This window comes from Ambystoma mexicanum, chromosome 6q (genome assembly GCF_040938575.1).
Source record: "Ambystoma mexicanum isolate Mex_15411 chromosome 6q, UKY_AmexF1_1, whole genome shotgun sequence".
NCBI lineage: Eukaryota > Metazoa > Chordata > Amphibia > Caudata > Ambystomatidae > Ambystoma > Ambystoma mexicanum.
This window is the reverse complement of record NC_090937.1, coordinates 2,878,795-2,904,813: the sequence shown is the minus strand read 5'-3', so window position 1 is coordinate 2,904,813 and position 26,019 is coordinate 2,878,795. Positions and strand designations below refer to the sequence as shown.

Below are 26,019 nucleotides of genomic sequence, written 5' to 3'. Positions count from 1 at the left end.
TACCGAGACAGAATTATGAATGTCTGCTTGCGTTGTATCTAGACAGATTAGGGAATGTGAGCTTGCACCACACCTTGACATAATTGTGAAAATCAGCATTGCGTCATATTTAGACAGAACTGTACTACTAACCTGCATCATACCCAGACAGAATTGTGAAGATTAGCCTCCATCACACCTAGAGACAATTGTAATATTAGCTCGTGCCACATCTAAACAGAACTGTGAAGACTAGCAGTGTGTCACATATAGACAGAATTGTGAAGATCAGCATTGCTTCACATTCAGACAGAATTGGAAAGATTAGCTTGCCTCACATCAGGACAGAATTCTAATACTAGTCTGCATCATACTGAGACACAATTGTGAAGAATAGCTCCAGTCACATCCAGACTGAATTTGTGAATACTGGCATTGCTTCACATTTAGAAGAAAAAAGGTATTTCCTAGATAGGAAACCTTGTGTCCCCTGCACGCTGTCAATGAGGGCAAGGCCTAAATCTATGTTTGGAGTTGAAGGACGGTCTGCTGTTAAGGTGCCCCACAGAGGAAGCTACCAACTCGGCCAACCTTCGTATTGTTGGCTTTTAAACATGTTATGCTTTAGACATTTTGTATTGTTGTAAATTCAGGGCAAAGAATACCATACATTACATTAGACAATTTTCGATTAGTTTAGGGTAAACAATATTTTTATTATACAAATGTAAAAGGCCCAACACGTTTCGAGTTTCTATCACTCTTCATCAGGGGCATATATTCATTTTCATAAACATTTCTATGAAAAAAGGGAAAACATTTCAATTTGTTTAGTAGTAATCTAATGTACTTTATGGTATTCTTTGCCTTTAATTTACAACAATACAAAATGTCTAAAGCATAACATGTTTAAAAGCCAATAATACGAAGGTTGGCCTATTTTGTAGCTCTCCCTCTGGGGCACCCTATCAGCAGACCGTCCTTCAACTCTAAACATACATTTAGGCCTTGGCCTCATTGACAGTGTGCAGGGGACGCAAGGTTTCCCATCTAGGAACTTACTTTTTCTTCCATATATTCCCCAGCCTAGATCCCAAGGCTGAACACTTCTCCCCTGCACCTCTAACAGTGTCATCAATAGATCAAATGAACCTATATATTACTAAATTTGACTAGGTTCGAAGATTAGCATAGCGTCACATCTAGATAGAACTGTAATATTAGCTTGTGTCACATCTAGACAGAATTATAAAGATTAGCACTGCGTCACATACAGACATACTTGTAATCCTACCTAGCATCACATCCAAATAGAATTGTAAAGATTAGCTCATGTCACATGTAGACACGATTGTGAAGATTAGCATGCATCACCTCTAAAGAGCAATACCACTAACCAACCCCACCAAAAAATTGCTGCCCTCTGCATACAACTCTCACACGCTACACAAACAAAACTCCAAAGCACTACAAACCACACGCACTTCACTACATCGCAACAAAACATAACACGCATAGCCGTGCAACACATGACGGCTACCAACCGAAAAGCACACCCAAGCTCAGCGAACGGTGTTAACCGAACTGATGCTGCCAACATCACATCACAGCTCTCTTGCTCTATTTCCCGCTCAACCTTACTAACCCATCCCACCTTCCTCCCTCGCTGAGATCTGCCAGAGCGCTAGGGGAACACTACGGTGATGATAGTGCTCTGTATAAATATCCTTTAACGTAACATAGCACATACACGAGACCTTTGTTGAGCGGCCTCAAAGAAGCCCAGAAGGGTTCAACAAAGGTAGCAGGTGCCCCTCTCTCGGAAGAACAAGGCATGATAACCTGTTCAGTGGTTGTTAACCACATTGGGAGTTCGCAGCCATCTGCTTTTTGCTCACTGTACCTTTCACAGATGGGAGTGTGAGAACAGGAAGAATTTGTCATGATATTCTGGAATCCCTAACATTGGAGCTGTGTATATTGCTTTGTTCAGCTCTTCAAAGGTATCAGTCATTTTGTGTGTCCATGACAGCTTACCATTCCCCTTCTGGGCTTCAAAAAAGGTAGCAGACGCTCCTCTCCAGAATGAACATGGCATGATAACCTCACTGTACCTTTCACAGATGGGAAATATCCATTTGCATATCAGTCTTTGTCCCGCCCACATGGGTAGTCCAGCACCGAAATGCTATGGCAATTCCTCTCTGAACAAGAGTACCAACAGCAACCCCATACACGCGTTTCAGCCTTGTTGGGCATCATCAGAGAGGTGAAGCTGAGCCTGCCTAAGCACAGTGAGCAGGGAGTCCACGTCTGGTTGCCCCCAGGTAACCTAGGGTGACCAACCCCAAGTTCCTTCAAAGAATTCAACAAAGGTAGCAGCCGAAATGCTATGGCAATTCCTCTGAAAAAAGCACAGCTTCACCTCACTGATGAGGCCCAACAGGCTGAAACACGTGTATGGGGTTGCTGTTGGTACTCTTGCTCAGAGAGGAATTGCCAGAGCATTTCGGTGCTGGAATGCCCATGTGGGCGGGACAAAGACTGATATGCAAATGGATATTTCCCATCTGTGAAAGGTACAGTGAGGTTATCATGCCATGTTCATTCTGGAGAGGAGCACCTGCTACCTTTTTTGAAGCCCAGAACGGGAATGGTAAGCTGTCATGGACACACAAAATGACTGATACCTTTGAAGAGCTGAACAAAGCAATATACACAGCTCCAATGTTAGGGATTCCAGAATATCATGACAAATTCTTCCTGTTCTCACACTCCAATGGAGTAGTGATAACTGCAGAACTAACGCAGAAGACTACTTTAGGACACAAGCCCTTAGCCTATTATAGTGGACGTTTAGACCCAGTAATGAGAAGACATTACCCTTGTGAGCAATCTCTGGCTGCTGCTGCATTTGCAGTAGAAAGGTCAGCGAGTATCACTATGGGGTGTAGTACCATACTTTACGTGGAGCATGCTCTCTTTGTCATTTTCTAAAAGCCTAAGAGCACCTTGACTACACAAAGGGCCTCTGTATATGAGGTGATCATCTCGAATCCAGAAATAAAGATAGTAAGATGCAGGGCTGTAAATCCAGTGACATTCGTAACAGAAACATTGGAGGAAGGAGACTATGTCCACGACTGCACCACATACATGGAACAGTATGATGACATTCCCAAGGTGTGGGAGAAGTCTCTTGAGGGGGGAGAAGTGCAATATATTGACGGGTCATCAACAATAGACCAGACAACGGGGGAATGACATACAGGGACAGCAGTGGTGACATTAAAAGCTGACGGTACAGCAGAAACGATAGTAAGCGCAAGATTGCCTTCACATTTTTCAGCAAAAGATGCAGTATTAGTAGCACATATGATGGCGTTAGATGCACGTGAGAGCCAGGAGATTACAGTATATTTTGACTCGGCATGCGTGACATCTACAGTACATTCTGGACTGTCACGATGACTAAGGAGGGGCTTCCGACGTGCTTACGTTACACCAGTGCAGCACGCGCCCCTATTGGGTAGGCCGATAGAAGCGCTTCAATTCCCAGCGGCTATAGCGATCATGTAGTGCCAGGCCCAACGAAGCAGCAGACGCAGAAGCAAAGCATGCAGCACATTTTTCAGGAATAACAAACTTTGATACCCTATCAAACCCACACATTTGTGTGCGCAACATGATTTTAAAGTAAGGATACAACACAGTAACAGCTACACACATAATGGAACTTCAGCGGAGGGCTCTGGCACAAGAAAAACTATTCTGGTTGAGAAGGGGGTGCTCAATAGCTCCCAATGATGGCTTATGGTAACAGGAAAGCACAGGAAAACCCGTACTGCCATAGCATTATTGCAGACTGCACTCATACAATTGCATTACTCGACTCACATGAGTAAGGAGGTACTTGCTGCACACATAGGGGAAGAATGGTTATGTGTCTGAATACATGGTGGAGCATATAGCTGCATTTATAGAGAATTGAGGGACATGTAAGGAACAAGTTACTTACCTGTAACTGTTGTTCTCCAGCATGGGGTCTGGCATGGATTCACATGCTCATAAATATTCCCCGTCGTCAGACCGGGAATCCTCGGTATAGAAAAAAGAATCAGTATCAGTTTCTGATCTGTCTTTCTTAGTAATAACCAATCACTGGTCTCTGGGTCATACTGCCCCCAGCCAATGACTGCCCTCTCCCTAAGCCCCGCCTCTGGCAGCCATCCTCAGATTTGGTAGCACGTAAAGTGGCAGTATGACCAAGTGAAGAGCCGCAGAGGGGTAGGCGGGAGGGTTCGCATGTGAATCCATGCCAGACTCATGCTGGAGAACAACAGTTACAGGTAAGTAACTTGTTCCTTCTCCAGCATGGGGTCTGGCATGGATTCGCATGCTCATGAATAAGAGAATACATAGCAGTACACACATGCACAACCACGGGAGGTGGCAACAGGCTCCACATTAAGCAATACAACAACTCAACATTAAGCAGCTCTTACCTCCTCACCAGGCTCACCTTAGGCGAACAGGTTGCGCAGCACTGCTTGACCGACCCTGGACTCCTCCCTGGAGTCCCGATCGACGCAGTAGAATCTTGTGAAGGTGTGCGTCGACCTCCACGTCGCAGCCCTGCAGATGTCCAGCAGGGGCACACCAGACAAAAACGCCGTGGTAGCAGCGATCGCTCTTGTCGAATGGGCTCTCGGGCGGTCGGTTTGCCAACCGGTGACAGTGCATGATGCAGCCGGAGTGCCATCTGGAAATGGAAGTCTTCGAGAGAGCCTTCCCTTGATTCACAGTCCCAAAGTTCACAAACAGCTGTGACGTCTTCCGAAAACTCTTCGTGCGGTCCACGTAGAACTTGAGCGCTCTAGCTACATCCAGCGAGTGCAAAGTCCTCTCGGCCGGCGACGAAGGCGACGGGAAGAAAACTGGCAACCCCAAGGGCTTGTTGAGGTGGAAGTCCGACGGCACCTTGGGCATAAAGGAGGGGTGCGTCCTCAGCACCACCCTCGTGTCATGAAAAGTCAAGTATGGAGGCTTGCAAGATAGGGCCTGGATCTCTCCCACTCGTCGTACGGAGGTGATGGCCACTAGGAAAGCTGTCTTCCATGACAGGAACTTCAAAGGCGCCGAATGCATAGGCTCGAATGGGGCCCCCATGAGCCTGGTCAGCACCACATTAAGCTCCCACGCCGGGGCAGGAGCCTTCACCGGCGGGAATGATCGGAATAGTCCCTTCATGAATTCTTTCACCAGGCGATGAGACCACAAGGACGCCTGTCCCGTAGTCCTGGTATATCGGGAGATTGCAGCCAGATGTATTTTGATGGAGGCGTGAGCCAGTCCAGCTTTGGCCATCGACAGTAGGTACGGCAGTACTTGAGGGGCCGTAATCCGCAGAGGGTTAATCTCCTGTGCACGGCACCAGACAGAGAACCTCTTCCATTTATGTCAGTAGCACTTGAGAGTTGAGGACGCCTTGGCCTTTGCAAGAACCTCTCTGCAGTCGGCCGGTATGTCGTACCCTCCAAACTCTAGTGCTGCAGGAGCCAGGCCTGCAAGTTCAGCGACTCCGGGTTGTGGTGAAGAATGGCACCTCCTTCTCTGGAGAGGTGGTCTGCGTCCGTCGGCAGCTTGACTAGTGTGGACGTTGACAAGTCCAGAAGGTCCGGGAACCAGATCTGTCTCAGCCACGTCGGTGCAACGAGGATCATCCTGCACCGGGACCTCTTGAGCTGGTTGATGAGCCGGAGCAGCAACGGCAGCGGGGGGAACGCATAAAGAAATAGGCTGTCCCAGGGGAACGAGAAAGCATCGCCCATGCTCCTCGGGCTGGGGGAACCTGCTGGCGAACCTCCGGCACTTGGAATTCGTCGTCGTCGCGAAGAGATCGATTTGGGGTTCGCCCCATCGTCCGAAGAGTCGATCCACTTGATCCTGTCGTAGTTCCCACTTGTGGCACGAGCGCAGCTCCCTGCTGAGTGAGTCGGCGATCGTGTTTTTTATTCCTGCCAGATGAAGAGGCACCAGAAACATCCCTTGGGCGACGGCCCAATGCCACAGATCCTGGGCTTCCTTGGATAGGGCCGGGGACCTGGTCCCGCCCTGCTTCCGGATGTAGAACATCGTGGTGGTGTTGTCGGTGAAGATCCTCCCCACCTTGCCCTTGAGGGACGGAAGAAAGGACCTGAGGGCCCAGAACACTGCGCGGAGCTCCAAGATGTTGATGTGGAGTGACTTCTCCCCCGGGAGCCAAAGGTCTCTCGCGTGAAGATCTCCGGAGTGCGCTCCCCAACCTTCCGGGGAGGCGTCCGTCGTCACCTGGTGAGCTGGGGTCTGAAAGTCCGTGCCCGCCGACAGATGGGAGCGGGTACCCCACCACCGGATCGCCTGACGGAACGTCTCGTTAAGAGGGACCTGTCCTCGAAGCTGCCCGTCGACTGGACCCAGCGGGCGTCGAGGAACTCTTGTAAGGGGCTCATCCGAAGCCTGCAAAGGCGCACCAGATAGATGCAGGAGGACATCATCCCGAGGAGGGACTTGATAGATCTTACCCTGGCCATGTCCGTGGCCAGCAGACGCTGCACCTTGCCCAGAATGGTCCTGGTCCTTTCCTCAGATGGCGAGGCCAGCCGCGCCACTGTGTCGAGCTTGGCTCCCAGAAACAGGGCGACTTGTGACAGAACCAGGTGGGATTTTGGAAAGTTGATGGAGAATCCCAGGTCCGTGAGCAGCTGGACGGTCTTCGCAGTGTGCTCCACGGCGAGCTCCCTTGTCCTTGCCCGGATGAGTCAGTCGTCCAGGTAGGGGTAGACGTGGATCCCCTGTAGGCGCAGCCGCGCCGCCACCGGTGCGAGGCAATTGGTGAACACCCTGGGTGCCGACTTCAATCCGAACGGGAGGGCCTTGAACTGGCAGTGCCGCCCTTGGACCACGAACCTGAGGAACTTTCGGTGTCTTTTTAGAATGGGGATGTGGAAGTACGCATCCTCCAAGTCCAACGACGACAGGAAATCGCCCTCCTCCAGCTGTCCCAGCACGTGCTGGAGGGTGACCATACGGAACTTCTGTGCCTTGATGTACTTGTTCAGTCGTCGCAGGTCCAGGATGGGGCACCATCCTCCTGTCTTCTTTTTTACGAGGGAGTACCTTGAGTAAACTTCGGAGCCCCAAAGCCTCTTTGGGACGAGCTCGATGGCACCCGTCTTGAGCATCGCCCTTACTTCCAACAGTAGTTGAGGGACGTGATTTTCCTTCCTGGCCACAGGTGGAACGCGAGGGCACTTCATCTGAAACTCGAGGGCATGCCCTTGGACCAGGGCGTCCAGCACCCAACGGTCGGTGGAGATGGACACCCACACGCTGACGAAGCCCGCCAGCCGGCCTCCCACCGGGGTGCTTCGGCGGGGGCCCGACCCCATGGTCGGTTCAATCTTTTTTGGAGGCCGGCCTTGCCTCCTTGACCTCCCTGTCGACGACGACGGGCACCACCCGACTTGCCTCGTCCCCTGTAGGCTTCCTGGGACGAAGATCTTGCCGCTTGGCGGTACGTGGAGGAGCCAAAACCGGATCCCTTGGAGGCACCTTGTCTGCCTCCGGAGCTCCGAAAGGACGGCCGTCGTCGTTGGAGCACTCCCAGTGCCCGGGCAGTCTCTGTGTCTGTCTTGATGGCCTCAAGGGACTGATCAACCGCCTTCCTAAACAGGTTATTGCCGTCGAAGGGCATGTCCAAAGCCTTGGTTTGTACGTCCTGGAGGAAATCCGTGGCCTTGAGCCATCCTCGTCTCAAGCAAACGCTGTTGCCCAACTGACGGAAACCGGTGTCGGCGATGTCCGTTGCCACCGTGATGGCGTGGTCCGAAGCAATCTCACCTTCCTGTAGGATTTCAAGGGCCTCAGCCCTTTTGGCGTCTGGAAGGAAGTCCAACAGAGGGTGGATTTTGAAACCACAACTCCCTGTCGTAGCGGGCAACGATAGCCAGGGCGTTGGCCGCCTTGATAGTCGTCGCTGCGGATGAGATGATCCGTCGTCCCATTGTGTCCAGCTTCCTGCCCTCGCCGCCCGGCGGGGAAGTTGATGTCGAGGCCGATGCCCCCCCAGCTTTCTTCTTTGCTGCTGCCGAGACGACCAAATCCGGGGTAGGTTGCGCCCGAAGGCACAAGGGGGCAGCGTCGGGGACCCGGTACTACTTCTCGTACAAGTCCCTCTTTGCCGCGCTGTGGCAGGGTTCTTGAGGAGGGCGAGCCCCTCATCCCAGATGTCATCAAGAAGCGGTACGGCGAGGACCGTCATCCTTTTAGCCTTGCGCCGTTGGTAAAGGAACCCTTCCTCCTTCTTCTCTTCTGGGCAGAGCTGGAAGAGCTTGGATGCCCTGGAAATCATGGCATGAAAGGATCCAATTCGTCGGGCAGGGACGCCCGTGCAGGGGGGCGACAGGGACACGTCCCGTCGTCGCCTCCATCGTCATCTGTACCTGTCGTAGCCGTGTCCGTGCCTGTATCATCCCCGTGGTTAGTAGACCGGGGGGAAGGCAGAGCAGGCCACAGAGGTGGGAGAGGTGGCGTAGGATGCGTCCACCTCCTCTTATGCAGTGGACTTTCCAAAGGTCCTGGCTCCGGTTCCCCTGTCGGGTCTGGCTCAGGTACCTCCGTCAGGGGGAGGGGCAACCTTGTCCTTATCTCCGAGCATAAGGACTGAATCGCTGACAAAATGGCTGCGAAGTGTGCTGCAGCGCCGGAAACGACGGGTGCAAGGGCTCTTGAGGAGCCTCGTCGGCGACACCGTCGCTCTCGTCGTCGCCCTCGTCGGGATCCCTCCCGATGGGCTGGGCCTCTTTCACGACTTCGATGAGCTCTTCTTCAGAGGTCGTGTCCGTATCCACGATGGCCACCAGCCCCTCCCCCACCTTTTCCAACGAGGACTTCGTGGGGGTCTTCTCAATGGGCCTGAAAGATGACTCCCTCCGCGGTGGCAGGGAGACTCTGGGTCCTGAGGGCGCCTCCACTGGTGTAGCCTCCACAGGCTGAGCCAGGGCCGCGGCGACATCCTCAATCGAGGTTTTAGCAGGGTGAATTAAGGCCATCGTCACCTTCTGTACGCCTGGGGCCTTCACCTGGGGGGAGGGTCCGAGCCTCGCTCCCCCTCTGCCGGAATCTTCGAGATCGACCGGGGCCTCTCCAGAAGCTTCGCCGGGTTCTCGGACTTCCTCTTACCCGAGCCAGAGTATTGGCTCGTGGTTGATGGCGCCGGGGAGGATGCGCCCTGCCTGGCAGCCAAGGAGCCCGACCGTTCGGCGCTCCCGGTGCCCGCGGACTCGTGGTGCTTCGCCTTTTGTTGGGCTCCCGTCGCCGGGGTGCCCTCACAGGACTTAGAAGACCGCTCAGACTTCTTTTTCTTCTTCTCGCCTGACAGGCTCTTCCCTTCCAGCCAGTTGGTGAGACGGAGGTGGCGATCCTTCATGGTCCGCTCCGACATGTTCCCACAAAACGCACAGTCCTTCTCGGTGTGCGTCTTGTCCTCATGGAGACAGTAGAGGCATAACAAATGCTCGTCCTCCTTGAAAACATTCTGAAGCTGGCATCCAGGGCAGGTCCTGAACAGCTTCCCGGGCATCGAGCCTCCTTTCTCCTGGGCCATGACCGGGGTAGGCCACGGAACTTCTGGAATCCTCCAAAAGCGTAACTCGACGAAATCTTCACCCTTGAGGGGCGTAGAAAACTCCGAAACGGATCCCCGTTGATCGGATGTAGAAACGGTGGAGCTTGAGGCTCTATTTAACCAAAAAATTAGAAAAATCTCCTGAAAAAGCGCGAAAACGCAGCAAAAGCTCGAGAGCTACAGCACGAGGACTCCCAACACTTGAACGTGCGGTAAAAATCTGAGGATGGCTGCTAGAGGCGGGGCTTAGGGAGAGGGCAGTCATTGGCTGGGGGCAGTATGACCCAGAGACTAGTGATTGGTTACTACTAAGAAACACAGATCAGAAACGAAACTGATACTGATTTTTTTTTCTATACCGAGGATTCCCGGCCTGACGACGGGGAATATTCATGAGCATGTGAATCCATGCCAGACCCCATGAGGGAGAAAATGTTTTCTGCAGGTCATACTTTACGTGTAGTGAAAGGAGCCATACCACGCCCAACTGGTCCCTTCCAACATCTCCACATTGATTATGTGGCCATGATCCAGGTGTGCCAGGGCTACCGCTACATGATAATGGTTGTGCGCCCATTTTCTCGATTTATCAAAGCTGGTCACTGCTCACACCCCGACACCCAGAGCACTGCAAAATTCCTTGTTGGAGAGGTATTCCCATGATGTGGGGCCGGGTGTGAGTGAGGTCCTGCGATCTGACAATGGACCATATTTTGCGACTAAGACTTGTGAGCATATCACGACCCTACTGTGGATACAGCACACATTTTCCTGTGCTTATCAAGTGCAAGCGAACAGGATGTGAGAGCGCCTAAATGGCCTGCTCAAAGAGAAAATCACCAAAATAAAAGCCACTCTGAAAAAAGGATGGCTCCACTGTCTACCCTTAGCTCTGTTCGCATTGCACAACCAGCCCCGGTCCAATCACCACTTAACATCCCATGAGGTGGTGACAGGAATATGCATGCGATTTCCCATGGCTCCTCCCATTATAGCATTTACAGAAGCAAATGCAGCTTCCAATGTTTGCGTTGATGAGATGCAAGAGTATGTGGCTTCTTTGATGGCTAGTGGGTCTTATTTCTCATCAACTGCAGGCAGAGGGGGGAGGTCGAAGAACGGTGAAGACGACAACAGCACCGACAGAATCGAAAGACTTTTAGAGAAACCTCTATTGTACCCAGGGGACACTATCCTACTCCGCAGCTTCATGCCTCCATGGTTTAAATCGTGTTTCAATGGACCCTTTATTGTCGAAAAAGCAACAGACAAAGCAGTCAAGCTAATAGGGAAAAGGGTTTAGAACTATATTGGAGACGTCAAACCCAGCAAAGACGAGGCCTCTTCCCGGATAAAAAGAATACAATTTGATGCAAGAGATGATAAAGGCAAAGAAGACGAATCACAACCGCGAATAACCCGATCCATGACAAAAGAATTCGAAAAGGATAACATACACACATAAGTTAGGTACACTGTCTTTTCTTACATACAACATTCAAGAAAGTAAAAACTGTTTTTCCATATGCTATTTCAATGACCTAACTTATTTCAACAATGCTTAATTAATTTCTTAATACGGAGAGATTCGGAGCACATGATTCCTCCAAGGTTATTTTTCCCTGCATTTCTGTTATATGTAGCACACACCTACCCACAATTGACAAGTGGAGACCCATCCATTATCACCTTGCTTTGGAATCCGAGAATACGTATAGTGTGGGAACTACTGTTTTATCTAGCACTTGCCCAGTACTACATGTGGAGGGCTTGAACTTACACGCACTAACATGTTAACAACACATTTTTCAGGCTTTTCAGCATCAACCAACGAATACCTGGAGTATTGCAAGGCAACAAGATGGAGAATATGGTCCTAACTGTAGTAATAATGTAGTAATAATGTTTCGTGTTTTCTGCCGTTTCTTCTTCTTTACACTCCTGATTTTGGGAAGATTGTCATTTGCACGCACAAACTTCACCCCAGTCCAAGTTGTCACAGAAGCCATATCCAGAGAGGCAATGAGCGCTGCTAAAAATGTAAGAGGAGATAGGCACAGTGCAGAGTAAATTCCTTTATGACTGATTCAGCCCATATATCGATTAACATGTGGTACAGCCACATGGCCAAGGTGGGGAAACAAGCAACCAAGTAGAGTTGCTATGTCTGCTCTCTCATCCCCTCTGCCACAAGTGCTTCCAGAACTTTTTTGGCAACTGAAATCCTAGCAGCAAGAGCTCAATGCCTCATGCACCTGTCACTTTGCACCACCAGGGGGCGATTTCAAGGGAAGCGAGCAACACTGAGGTGAATGTCCAAGAAAATGTTCCGGTATGAAGACAACTACATAAAGACTCAAGAAATGTTAGAAGATTACTGGAATACAGATAAAAGCATGGAATATATCACAGAAGGTCTGTACAAGGGTGAAGTACCGTGACACAAAAGGAGTTATTGTGTCCCAAGACAGGACTCTGAGAGATAGGAGAGATGCCAGGATACTGGGAAAGACCGTAGATGCTGGTGTATGGACAAGTATAAACCTCAGAAGGATGAAAGGAGTGAGTGGTTGGGAGTAAAGCACATGCACTCCTAACAGTTCCAGTGGAAGTAGTACAGCAAGAAAATGACCAGTGCCTCAAGGAATGGGAAGCAAGCGCCAAGTTGCTCACATGGGTAGAAAATTAAGCAGGACCAATGCCCATCATAACGCTGCTTTACATTTCCAGAAGTATGGAGAAGTAGAGGTTGGGGAAAATTAAGGATGCAAGAAGATCTCGAAGATACCAGGCATGAAGGTCGGGACAGCAGTGCTCATGGATCACTACTGGGCCTGTGGATCGAAGGCATACCTGCAGAGCTGCTACCCAACTGGGGGGGTATGTTCACTAGTAAACCTGAATAACCCAGCATTGGTAGTAGCTCAGAAGGACTTAAAGATAAAAGGATTCCCTATGATAGAAAACAACAAAAGAAAAAGGAGGTCTGCAGAACTAACAAGAAGAAAAAGAGGAAGGTTTGTCTCATCGGACATGGAAAAGGCATTAGATGCAATACCACCATAGCACTGGTTGTTCAGCAAGACAGAGATGTTCTTTGCGTCGATTGCTCCGGCAGTACAGACAAATATGAATGCTAAATGGCTGTTGGGAGCTAATGCAGACGATAAACTCAACCGTCAAAGGGATTCAATGCCATCAAGGAAGAGCAGAGAGCGGTGAGGCCGATAGCCCTCCAGAACAGATTTGTTCTGGATCTCTCCTCATGGGCATGGAAGGAGGCGTTTGTGCCAAGATCGGGTCTTCTTGCAGTACATTAGACGCAGTGCCCTCTGTTACCGACAGGAGTGATGTTCGGGTATCCTTACAAAACAAGCGATTATTGGGGAAAGTGGGTTTGGTGCACCCTAATGGAGAATGCAGTTACATCACCTGGAGCCTGGATGACTATGGACACCTCGGATGGATATCGAAGGTGTGGCTCCCTAAACTGCCAATACATAGAGATCAATGTTGGGAGTGTGGTCGATTCATCCACCAGATGGGGGATTGTAGACAAGGGGTCAAGTCTGACCCTCAGGCACCCCGCACGACTCTCGAAAAGAAGACAGAGACATGACAGATGCACCTCTCTTTTAGACCCATCACTACAGTCATCAATGTATCACAGGTGAGAAAAGCAGTATTCCTTTCGACAACTGTTCAGACCATACCCAATTGATGATTTGGACGACATGGAAAGGACTTCAATCGATCAGGTTGACTGATTGGAGGACCAGAAATCTTGAACATGCTTATATTGCTACTGACATGGAAAAGGCCTAAGGGACGATATAGGATCTATGGGCCGGCATGCCCAGCAAGAAAGGAGACAAGATCGAGAATCACAGACAGGCTGACAAGATCGCTGCAGCTTGAGGTGAGCAGAAACAGGACACACAGTCGAGGACGAAGGGGGAGCAGGAAAATACCAGCTATCAAGATAGTGACTCGCCTGAAAAAATTCTGGCTAAAATCCTCAAAACTACAGACGAGAAGGCTTAATTTTGTGGTCTCCACACAAGTGACCTAGCCAGAGAACCAGAGAAAAGAAGATACAAGTGTTGCCTACGTTTTGTCAACTGATTGCACTCTCCCAGGCCTGGGTGATCAGAGCAAAGCAACATTTGAGAACACTTCGCACCTCCATGTTCTTTCCCACCACCTTGAAGAGGTACATGCAGTCTGAGAACTGCCTGGGCTACCATGGTTGGGGGTACACACTGTCCAATCCAAATTCACATTCATCATGGGGATATAATTTGTTGCGAGGACCAATGTCTTTCTGCGACCATTCAACATTGTAAATGGGTGCTCTTAGAGGTGGTTCTAGGAGAAGTCATTGGACATGGCCAACCAATCTCTAAACTAACCTATGTATTTTCAATATGTAGCTTACCCAAACCGACCAATCCGCATAGTCGATATGTTTCAGGGAACCTGTGTTTGTGACGTCATTCCGCAACAAAAGCAGGTGACACAGGCTTAGATGCTGAAAGCTCTGGATGAACCTTTGTTTTTCTAGTGTAATCACTGTTTGTTTGCTAATAAACAACAGTAACTTTGTCCTATGGCTGAGACCTCCGTTCTTGTGGCTTGGAGTTTTTCATGTGCCCAAGTGTACTCTGCCTTTATCTGAGGTGACTTCTACAGGAGCCTGGCCACGCTGTACAGGGCGATGATGGCCATAGAACAGAGGTATTCTCAGATAGATCTAGCAGTGTTGCTTTGGCACTCTTTCTCATGTGCCCCTCACTGGCCACTGGTGTAGGTTGTCACAGATCACAAAACACTCCTCCACATAATTTTGGGAGGGGTCCTGAAACTACTGCCCGCATCAAAATGTGGCTCCTCCGGCTGCAGCAGTAAGAGGTTCATCTTTATCACCAATGTAGCATTGATATGCTGGCAGATTACTTCTCATGCCACATGAGGGCAGTGGCCAACTAGAAACAGGCGAGGAGACTCTGGCTGATGAACTGCCTTCTTTCTTGCCCAGGCTGCTGTCTCGCCTTCAATGTATTGAAGGAATTCTTCTATGCCACTCAACGGGATGATTGCCAGGATCAAGCAAGCATGGTCATCACTTCCAACAGGAGAATATCCCCATTGTTAAGGGAAATAGCTCAAGACAGGCCTGAGACACTCACCAAGGTAGTGTAAGAGTCAAGAATGAGCTGTCCATTTCCCTGGAGGGGTTATTGCTGAAAGGGAAAGATAGTGTCCTACCATTATCTTTAGAAGGGAGAGAACTAAAGCTGAACTACAATGGCTATCAATACATGAGCAAAACAAAGGCAAATGGCCACCATGCAGGAAAAGGTTTGGTTTCCCAGTTTGTAACAGAACATGACTAGAAAGTGCTCTGTGTGGAAATAGATTATTCATCTAAACGGACAATCTCCAATTGCCACAGCTTAGTTAAGGAACTCTGCTGGTGAGCATGGATTTTGGAGGGCAGCCACTAAGACAACATTTTATGTTTGTAGCAGATGCTCATTTGAAATATTCGAGATGGAATTTGGGACATCCATGATAGCTTCAGCGGTAATTCTGCTTCTGGAAAATGTATGTGCCATGCATGGATTGGCCAAGTTACTTAGGTTAGGCGATGGGTCCTCATTTCAAGGGAGGCAGTTTTAAGCATTTCTGTGATACCTAGAGCTAGAGCAAAGGCACACACCTCTGTGTTGGGCACAGAGTGATGGAGATGTGGAATAGTGTGTGCAAAGTCTAATTACAGACATTCTGGATTGCCAAAGAACAGCATGAGCATCTCACATTTTCTTTGTACAGGTCTGTCTGGGAATACTGCATGTCTCCCTATTCACCCACAATGGTTTCATCGCTGAAAGGGATCATGAACCATCCAATTAGAAGCTCAAACTCAGTACACTGAATCCTGTATTCTCTCAGCAGCTGGGCCCAGGTAAAGTGCTATGAGAACACTGTTATCACATTGACTAGACAAAGTAACTAACCACCTAATGAGTTGATGTTGCCATTTGAACCAAGGTTCTGAGTGGTGGTAGCCTCAAACAGCATAATGGTGACCGTCAGGTCTGGGCTGTCACAGGACACCCTTAACGCCAGTCAGTTCAAAGTGGTGAAAGATCAGCCCAATCATAATGTCAGAGAAGCAGTATCCCCAGAGATTCTGGAGCTTTTGGAGGTGATTCAGAGAATGAAAGCATAGAAGTGGACTGTCCTCCCCCTTTGATTGGGTCTCTCCAACCAACTCCTGTATGCCTACAACTGGAACAGATTCCCTTCTTGATTATATTTTCAGTTGCCAGAGAGGTTGAGAGTTTCTAGACTTCAATAGTGAGGACTACCCCATAACAAAATATTTAGTTGTTTAGATGGCCAAAATGTTGCTTTTTGATTATTCCATTTGAAAGGGGTGAGATCATGTTAAAAAATGTTAACCAGACAGTTTGACTCAGTGTGTGCGTGCCTAATTGCATGCAGGAAATTTCAATAAAAGCTGACCTATGCGCATGGGTGGAGGCAACTGGGAGATAACAACCACAAGCCTCTTTATCAGGGTACTGCCCCACGATTAACAAAAACTGCAGGATGGTGCTGCTTGCAGCTTGCTACACTTGGGTCATTTTGTCATTGGAATTGGGACTCGGGCATGCACTCAGCTGCAGTACCAGTCCAGCAAAACCACCCTCATTCACTCACGGTGCCTTCCAGCAGCAGCATCCTAAAGCTCACCAGCAGCAAAATGTCAGCTGGGCATCCGGAGATAGCAGTCACCAGAGCAGTGTAGGGGCTTCTTAGATCTGCCCAGCCCTTAAACTGCTACCTGCAATCTTTCCTCCACTGCAGGTGACAAACCGAGGACTCAATGGACAGCAGAGTCATTCATGAACAGATTTAGGTAGCAGTGGTGAAGTCCCAGGTGAGTTTGAACATATTTACAATGGCTCTCCTACATACAAAATGTACCAATTTTAACCAACAATACTGTAAAATATGTTTTTGAATGCATGCTGTTAACAATTTATTAACTTTAGGTAGAAATAGAAGAAGCTATCAAAGAGTATGGTATAGTTGACATCAAGGAGTATACATTATGCATTTTTAACTTGGTGAGGCCCAGTACTTTCTTTAATGTGGGTCTAGTTAATTTGTGCTGGACTGTTCTGGGGTTGCCTCAGAACCAATCCGTTATTAACAAATACCTTAATTAAAAGCCATCATAATACACAATTGTTTATGACATTAAATATACTAACATTGTGTGCCTTCAAGCAAAGCATTTACCTTGAAATCATCTTTAGACATGTAGTCCTTAAACAGTGGATGGGAAAGCATAGCTTCAATGTAGAGCCTGGTAGCCACTTTGCTCCCACCAACAGTTCCATTTATACCCTCTGAAGCAATTCGCACCTAGAAATAAACAAGAAGGAAAAGGGACATCAATAATGCACTCTCTGAAGCCTCTTGTCAAACATGGGCAGTCGGGTTGAATCCTTATTTACATAGATTGGAGATTGTTGTTGAACGCTATCAGGGCCTCTTTTGGGCCCCTTAGCACAAAACGTCACCCATTTTATTTTTTAGTTACTCATTAGGAGTCATAGATTATCTGTGCCTTCATTTTTCAAGGTTCAAACTTGTAGGTTCAAAGCTGTAAATCTAAAGGTTTGAGAGTAGCAAGCATGGGAAAATAAAATAATTACCTATAACTGTGAGGGTAGTTAGAAACACCAGAGTGCAAGGGTGAGCCCAATTTATTGTGGAATACAGCAGAAGAGCGTGAGGGTTTCTTGGAGATCAAGCCTCATCTGGAAGGAGCCATAAGGCAGGAAGAAGTCTGACAGTTATGCAGGCCTTTCAGAAGCATTCTGGGTTAAGGAGTGGCACCTGGATCAGTTGGTGGAAAAAGTAGCCAGCAACAGACCCCACTTGAGAGCCAATAGGGTTTTTGGCTGATAAGAGTTTTGCGCCCAAGTAGAGCTAAGGAGACATTCCATGGCCCATGAAACCCACTCTCAGTGTTAAGAGGGACTCCCTCCCAAGTTAGTGGGTGGAGGCTAGAAGTCCAATTTAGTCCAGAGGGGGTCCTTGTAAGCACCCTGGGGAGCAAGCTCAGACTAAAACAAGCTATTTGCTTGTGAAATCTTGTCAAGCAGCGGTAGACCTATCCAGGAAAGAGTGTCTCCTGGGTCAGTGTTGCTGGAGTTCAGTTGGCAGGGGCATTATATCAGAGGTACCTGAAAGCGTAATGAGTTTAAAGCTCACCCTGAAAAGAGCCAAGTATCCAGGAGGATCCCGAGAGTCTGCCTTAGGATTGGGAAGCACTGCCCAAGTTGTTTTTGCTGTGTCACCCCGAGTGGGACGGGTATGCCCAGACGTGGGTCCCGTGCCTGCTGGGCCTAGAGACCCAAGCTACTCCTCACTGATGAGCCCCAACAAGGGCGAAACATGTTTGGGGATGCTTGTGGTCTCGTGCAGAGGGAATGTGACCTAGCAGTTCGGGCTGGACTGCCCCTTTTGGGGTGGGGCCAAGCCTGATTTGCATATGGTAGTTTCCCTTCTGTAATGGCTTGGCAGGCGAAGAACGGTGGTCTGGAGGGTTGCCCAGAGCAACGCCAGTGGTTAAGATTCATTCTAAACCTTCCAGCCATCACCTCTTTGTTTTTGCTGTGTCACCCCGAGTGGGACGGGTATGCCCAGACGTGGGTCCCGTGCCTGCTGGGCCTAGAGACCCAAGCTACTCCTCACTGATGAGCCCCAACAAGGGCGAAACATGTTTGGGGATGCTTGTGGTCTCGTGCAGAGGGAATGTGACCTAGCAGTTTGGGCTGGACTGCCCCTTTTGGGGTGGGGCCAAGCCTGATTTGCATATGGTAGTTTCCCTTCTGTAATGGCTTGGCAGGCGAAGAACGGTGGTCTGGAGGGTTGCCCAGAGCAACGCCAGTGGTTAAGATTCATTCTAAACCTTCCAGCCATCACCTCTTTGTTTTTGCTGTGTCACCCCGAGTGGGACGGGTATGCCCAGACGTGGGTCCCGTGCCTGCTGGGCCTAGAGACCCAAGCTACTCCTCACTGATGAGCCCCAACAAGGGCGAAACATGTTTGGGGATGCTTGTGGTCTCGTGCAGAGGGAATGTGACCTAGCAGTTCGGGCTGGACTGCCCCTTTTGGGGTGGGGCCAAGCCTGATTTGCATATGGTAGTTTCCCTTCTGTAATGGCTTGGCAGGCGAAGAACGGTGGTCTGGAGGGTTGCCCAGAGCAACGCCAGTGGTTAAGATTCATTCTAAACCTTCCAGCCATCACCTCTTTGTTTTTGCAAGTTGGCCAAAGCAGCAGGAATTGCCAGCAGTCGGGACCATTGTCTCAGAGGTGCCTAAAGACATTCTGAAGCTGTTGCTGAGTCCGATAGGAAATGACTGCCTAGAAGGCCCTAGGGATTCCTTCCTTGACATGTGGAGGCATTCCCCAGCTCGACAGAGGCATTTGGGTCATTTGGTGGAGGTCAAAAGCCAGTAGAAACAACCTAGAGGAGGCGGCAGGCTTCATGGATGTCTAATAGTGTAGGTGCAGAGAAATTAGACCCGAAGAAGCCTGGGAGTTCCAGGCCTGCAGAAGACATCACAGATTGAGAGAAGGGTGTGGTTTGGTGATGGTGGCTAAGTGTTTGGGTTGTGTGGAGATCCAAACCAAAATGTCTAAATGCACACCATAAGTTAAATTTCATAATATTTAGACACACTTCCTTTATTTAGATATATATCTCCCACACTTTATTGATTAACATTGTTGAGTAACTTCTATAAATATCATGAGAAACAATTGGGAGAATTGAATGATTTTCTCTATTAAATAATTTAATTGGATTCTCAGAATTGTCAAATTATCCAGTTATTACTGTATCGACTTAGAATTTTGATGGGAATTCAAAGATGTTCTTTAAGTATCACCATTGAGCAATAGTGTTTGCATTCTTTGCTTAATATTTGAACTTTCATCTTAACTATCATCAGAATGTTATCCTAAAATTTGTTTGCATTATTGACAGGGAATTATGTTGTTCCTGATGAAGGGAAAAGGTTCCCGAAATGTGTTGAGCACTGTCTGAATAAACCTGAGCACCTTTTTCAAATTATTTTGGAGTCTGGGTAACTATTTTGGAATTCTTCTGAACCCGATTTTCAAATGTCTTTATTTTGAATAATGTATGTACATTTACATTGGTCTAAAATTGTATTACGACTGGCTACTTCAGTCTAAAAGTGTGCAGGGGACAGGGGTATCCCTCAACTGGGATTCCAGCCTCTCTCTGTTTTGTATTGGGCTCAAATCTGAACTGACAGGACTTTATTCTGGTAGAAGCCTGAGTGCCACTTAGGGCTTCTGGAACATAGAGTTGAGAAATGCACCTACATCAAGTGGAGACCAGCAGCTGCAAGCAACACATCAGATGTGGCAGTTGTCTCCAATGAACTTGAGCTGAGCTTGGACATTTTTATCTGCCAAGAAGGAGCTTAATCAACCTTGTTGTGCATGTGGAAGCTTTGCATGGGACAGGGCAGCCAATAGGTCTGCAGGCAGACATAACAGCCAGGTGCTACAACTAGGAGGATTGCAGAGCCTCAAGAACTTGGATCTGGCCTGAGTTGGGTAATCTGCTCTCAGAAGACCTAGACTTTCTCTTATGGCCTTGTGACAAATCCTTGGATGTCATCCCTTCTCCCGTAGGGGAGCACCTTCCCATGAGACCAGGGAGGTGAGCTTGCTACCCGATAGTCCCCCTGGGGGTGGTACTCAGAGGGTGGATCTCATGGGGAGGATTCCCCCCTTTGGACTAGGGACAACTTTCCGGGGAGAACGTGGTATACTTCACCTCAATCCCCCTCACCCAGCCCTCCTTTACCTTGCTATCCCATGTACATGTGTCATTTAGATAGTAACAACAGTACTGAGACGAGGAAGAACACAGTCGACCCAAGAGAGATTTATGGTAAAGGTACTGGGACTCAGAAGATTCAGGCTTACCTTATAGAGAGCTCTCAGGGAAGAACTGGGCCCGAGGAAGAAGTGCGGATGTATGATGAGCGATCCTCAAAACACTAAAGACCAGTCTAGGGTTTCAGGAGTCCTGATTGGCCAGAGAGACTGGCTCTGGGGGAACCACAAGTCCAGACCAACCAGAGTGAAGAAGCAACAGTGTTGACACACAGGTTCCAAATCGGTCCAGAGAGGAAGGACCGACCAGTGAGCAGAGAACTCCTGCATACAGGCGAAAGTAGCGGTGGAAACGTGTTGCCCAGGGAAGCAACACAGCCCCAAAGGAGCAGAACACTGCAGAGTAACCAGAGCTCTCAGAGAGCCACATTAAGACCACAGAGAACACAGAGAAGCACACGGGAAAGCCCAAGGCCGACAGGAGAGGACCGGCAAACACTCTAGAGCTACCTGGCTGACCGAGACAGCTGGTGAGGCTGCGAATGCGAGAGAAGTACGGGTGTGGGACCCGCCCCCGGTTGAGAAGGGCATCACTAGTCCTCTTCTTCGGCACAGTACCTGGAAGAGATTTGACCCAGGACTGCCAGAGCCAGCAGAAAGAGAAACGCAGGTCTGGAACTTGTACCCGATGAGAAGAGCCTGAGCGCAAGACCATACTTGGCAGGTTAGTGAACCAAGTTGATCCAAGCGAGGGTAAGTGAGATATACCCCCTGGTACTGTGAACTGTATAATCAAGGCTGAGAAGGGCCTCGGGAAGGGAGTCATTCCCAACGTGAGAACTGTGGTAAAAGGGACGAGAGGGGACTAGGGAAAGGAAGACATTCCACCTACTACAGTGAACCTACAAGCCAGGAGAGATGAGGGGAAGGGATCCATACCACCTGGTGTTGTCTATCGCAAAGCGAAAAGTGGCTCAGGGAAGGGAGTCATTCCCTGGGCACTGTGAAAGTGTTGAGAACACGATAGCTGGAGAAGGGAGGCATTCTCCAGGCACCCAATAGTGGAGTGAACTATGGGCAATAAGGAATTATGTTTGCGTTGGAACTTTACCTATTTTTGAACTGAACTTTACAACACCACAAGCAGGTTCTTTGTGTTAGATCTTGAAAAGGAACTGAGACCTGGGGAAGGGAGTCATTTTCTCAGGCAAAGTTCCTACCTGAAATTGGAACTATAGACCATTGTCCAGAAGAAGGGAGCCATTCCTCTGTACCAAGAAGATCCCTTACCTCTTTAGTATTAGTTACAAGTGTGAGGGATAGAAGTAGGCATTTTGACACACAACGGTGGACTCTTTTCATTTGCTTGGACATTCTGACTGAATCCTTAGTCCTTAGTTGAGGCTGGGAAAGATATGTTTCCTATTTGATTTTTATTAAATAAACGTTTACACCAATAAGCATGCCACCTGTGTTTCAGTTTCCTCCTTCTGCACCCTTACAGCCTGTTAACCGTATAAGATTCCAAGATGTACTTTCTAAATGGTAATGTTTCACACTTTAGGGCCTGATTCATGGAACGTTTTTCTATGGGATTGCGCTATTATAAAACACTTCCATGAATCAGGCCCATAATGTCTATGTTAGTGGTTGAAACTGATAAATGTAAAAGACTACAACCAGAAAAGGAAAAGAAATGCAGGGATTTCTAAATTGCATACTGACGTTGGCGAGACCGCTAAATGTTATAATGTTTCCTCCGCAGATTGCTCATGTCGTCAAATAAGGGGGAAATGTGATGAGTCAACAATGGTTTCTAATGACGGGTTATTCAAAAGTACATTGGTCTCAAAATAAATCCATCCTAAATGATTAGTAAAAAGAAAAGTTTACTGTAAATCAAGTAAAGAAGCTGGAATTACAAAAGTAAAAAGTATTCTCAGGTAGAACAGTGTGAAGCTTTGAACAGATTTAAATATAAGTTAAAGGACTGCGAAAGAAATAAGTATGTCCCAGTCTATGGCATTTGTGCAATTCGGACAACTGTTTTGGCATTCTCAGTGTGAGACTCATTAAACCTTTGCAAGGGAGCACCATAGTGTACAGCTTCAGCATCAACACTTTATAATCTAAAATCACAACCTCATGTTGAAATCCACAGTAAATGTTTTGCAAGCTGAAATCATTAATTAGATCAACCACTTACTGAGAATCAATAGTCTAAGATTTGTTAACAGTCTCAAGATTGATAAACAGAGCCACATTTAGAGTTTGCATAAATCACCAACCATCAACCACCCCATGTCACCTACCACCTGTACAGTGCAAATCTTCTACATACACGCATTTGCTGGTCACGTGGCGAAAAAAGAGGAAATTATAATCATGTGTTTTGGGACTGCCCAAATATTGAAATCTTCTTGATTGACAAATATTCAATGATGCAACCTGGGACTTCAGGTAACAATCACACAGAGCAGGAACACAAGGATAAACAGGGAGTATAAAAGGAAACTTCTTTATTCCATGTTACAGAGTTAAGTAAGGAAGTTAGACAAGAGTACAGGCATCTATCATGTTCAAGCTCATATCCTGAAGTCCTGTCCAACGCGCTTCCCAGATTCCACATTCAAATGCATCTTTAATTGTACACGGATGCAGTCAGTCAGGATGCTACACATCTCCCTTCTTTACACAGTGGTGAAACCCAACAATAACACAACTGAGGATGCTACACAACTCCCTATCTATCACCAATGTCAAACACACTCAAAATGTCAGGATGTTGCAGATCTTCCTTCTCAACACAAGGTGCATCATAAAAGACCTTCTCAAACCACACCTCTCACTACAGAAACATCTAATACTACCATTTACTAATCAAGTAGCTTACACCAGCAAAACCCAAGACACAACACTACCATCTCAACCAACTGAAGCTTTCCAAACACCTTTTATCTGACACTGCCAGATCTCCAGCCTGCCACGCTAGAGCACTGTTATTCCAACTAGGGGCAACCACTAAACATTCTAAGCCAAAGCAAAAATCAAAGACTCCTTTTACTGGATCTGCCACACCCAGTATCAAAGCTGCCCCTTTGAGCAGTAGACAGGCAAACGGCCTGACCTCGGGCATGCCGCACAAACAAATTCAAACTAACTCCCAAAATAATGTGTTTTTATGTTTCTTGGTTTCATTCTTGGTTTCTTGCTCTACTGTTCCAAGGTAACTCACACCAGCATCCTGTTTTAATGTATAGAAAAGCAACAAACACCACAAAGGAAGTACACAAAATATGCAACAGAACTGTAAGGGACCAGCTTGACGTCCATAACACAAAGGGTAGTTCGTGGAAAACCCCTCATTTGTATACAAATCCACACAAACAAGGCATAATTTGAAAAATCATCCTCATTTGCATGAAAGATGGAATAACAACAATTTCTCAAGTTATGCACACCAATTCTTCCTTGCTAGAATTATCCATTAGGCATCATATCTAGCATTCGCTTTCAATCTCTAATACTCTTGCTCCAATTAACTCAATTGTACTTAATAACATCTTATCCTGGAGGGGCGTGGCCTAGCAGCCATGGTGTGAGGCTGCTTTCAGAGGAGCACCTGCCGGATCCTACAAAATCTGACAAGATCAGGCAGTATTTATCAAATTGCAAGCACCAGTACAGCTAACAGAGTGGAGGTTGCAACATAAGGGACATATCAAATAAGTAGGGGGCATCACCACTACACACAGACAAGCTGGATGCCTCCCAAAGCTACCAAAGCGAAGGGCAGCCAAAAATTGCTCGACAGCTATACCACACCTTCACCTCACAAACCCAACGACAAGATGGCTACGTCAAGTGACAATGAGAGGGACGCGAGCAAAGCTAATAACCAGATTCTAGCGGCAATCGTGGAATTTAAGTCATCGCTAAGCTCCAAGATCGATGCAGTAATAGTTGATATCGGGCTGTTACGACAGGACGTGAGGAAATTAACAGAGAAAACTATGGAATTGGAATCACAACTGAAAGCAAACAAGACTAAAGGTGCAAGATAATGATGCCTGTATCCACATTTTACAACAAAAGGTAAACCTCCTTGAGAGTAGTGAAGAAGACGCAGAGTGGTGGGCCAGAAGGAACAACATCTGCATTGTAGGCCTACCGGAAGGAGAAGAGAGTGCAGAGCTTACGACGTACATTGAAAACCTATTCCTACAGGATATCAGGCCCGGGAACCTGTCTCGCAGCTTCACGTTAGAGGGGGCGCACATGGCTCTCATCAGGAAACCGCCACCGGGAGCCCCTTCACGCCGATAATAGCTAAAGTCTTGAACTACAGAGACAGTGATAAGATCCTGCCTGTAGTACTCCAGACAAGGCAGCACTATACGTAGGGCATCGGCGAACTTAGCGGCATACTCAGATTATACTTTCCAGGTCCAAAGAAACAAAGCGCAGTTCTCAGCGGCCAAGATTAGTCTCTGCAAGGCTGGCATGAAGTACATGCCAATGTACCCAGCAGGCCTAAAAGTCCTGTATAAAAACCGTGCCCTATTCTTTGAAAAGCCAGAAGAGGTACAGGAGTGGATGGAGAGAGAGAGAGAGAGAGAGAGAGAGAGGATTAACCCACAGTCAGAAGAGGACACCTCGCCACACGAGCGCACAGACTCTTTGAATGCGGATGCGAATGGTACTTGACAATTGAGTGGAGGTGAAAGAACACCCGGACTGTTGGAGAAGATGACGAAAAACAGGCGAATGTTCCCGGAGTGAGCAATAATCATAGCGCAGAGGGCCCTCTCTCCTTGAGCTCAAAGTTATTGCCTGGATTGATCAAGTGTCAGGTTGCTCACCACAGCGGTTCTTAGTAAACCCGAAGAAGACGACCGATCCCACGGCTGCTACTAGCCCATCCACAGAGTTTGATTTTGTTCTTTTTACTAGGCACAAGATAAAAGTGTTAACTTGGAATGTCAGGGGGCTGAATAACTTTGTGAAAAGGAATAGAGTGAACACTTATCTCTGTAGACACAAAATTGACATAGCTCAATTACAGGAGGCCCACCTGACACCCGAGAGGCAAGCAACACTCACCAGAAAATGGGGTGGAGGAACTCATAGGCTCCACATACTCAGCGTATGCCCCTGGTGTGCTGACCTGGATAGCTCCTATAGTACCCTTCAAGATGACGCAGTCTCGGACAGACAATGAGGGCAGGATGGTACTTGTACAAGGGCTCTTAGAGAATGTGGACACTTGTATAATAAATACATACACTCTCAATCACAACACAGCTGCTTTTTCCAGACACTTTACCCTAGGCTTGGACCCTATAAGAATGGTTTCCGTCATATGGGGAAGTGACTTTAATTTAATTCCTGAATCCTAGCATTGACAGAT

At 48.0% G+C, this 26,019-nt stretch overlaps 1 protein-coding gene across 2 annotated transcripts in view; it reads right to left on the bottom strand.

Moving 5' to 3' along the window:
• Positions 1 to 26,019, bottom strand: part of TSTD2 (thiosulfate sulfurtransferase like domain containing 2) — a 784,131-nt gene that overhangs the window by 336,523 nt on the left and 421,589 nt on the right. For both annotated transcript variants that reach the window (XM_069630360.1, XM_069630361.1), the window contains exon 4: positions 16,961 to 17,086. In XM_069630360.1, the coding sequence (XP_069486461.1) occupies positions 16,961 to 17,086 (126 nt within the window). The remainder of the gene's footprint in view (positions 1 to 16,960; positions 17,087 to 26,019) is intronic.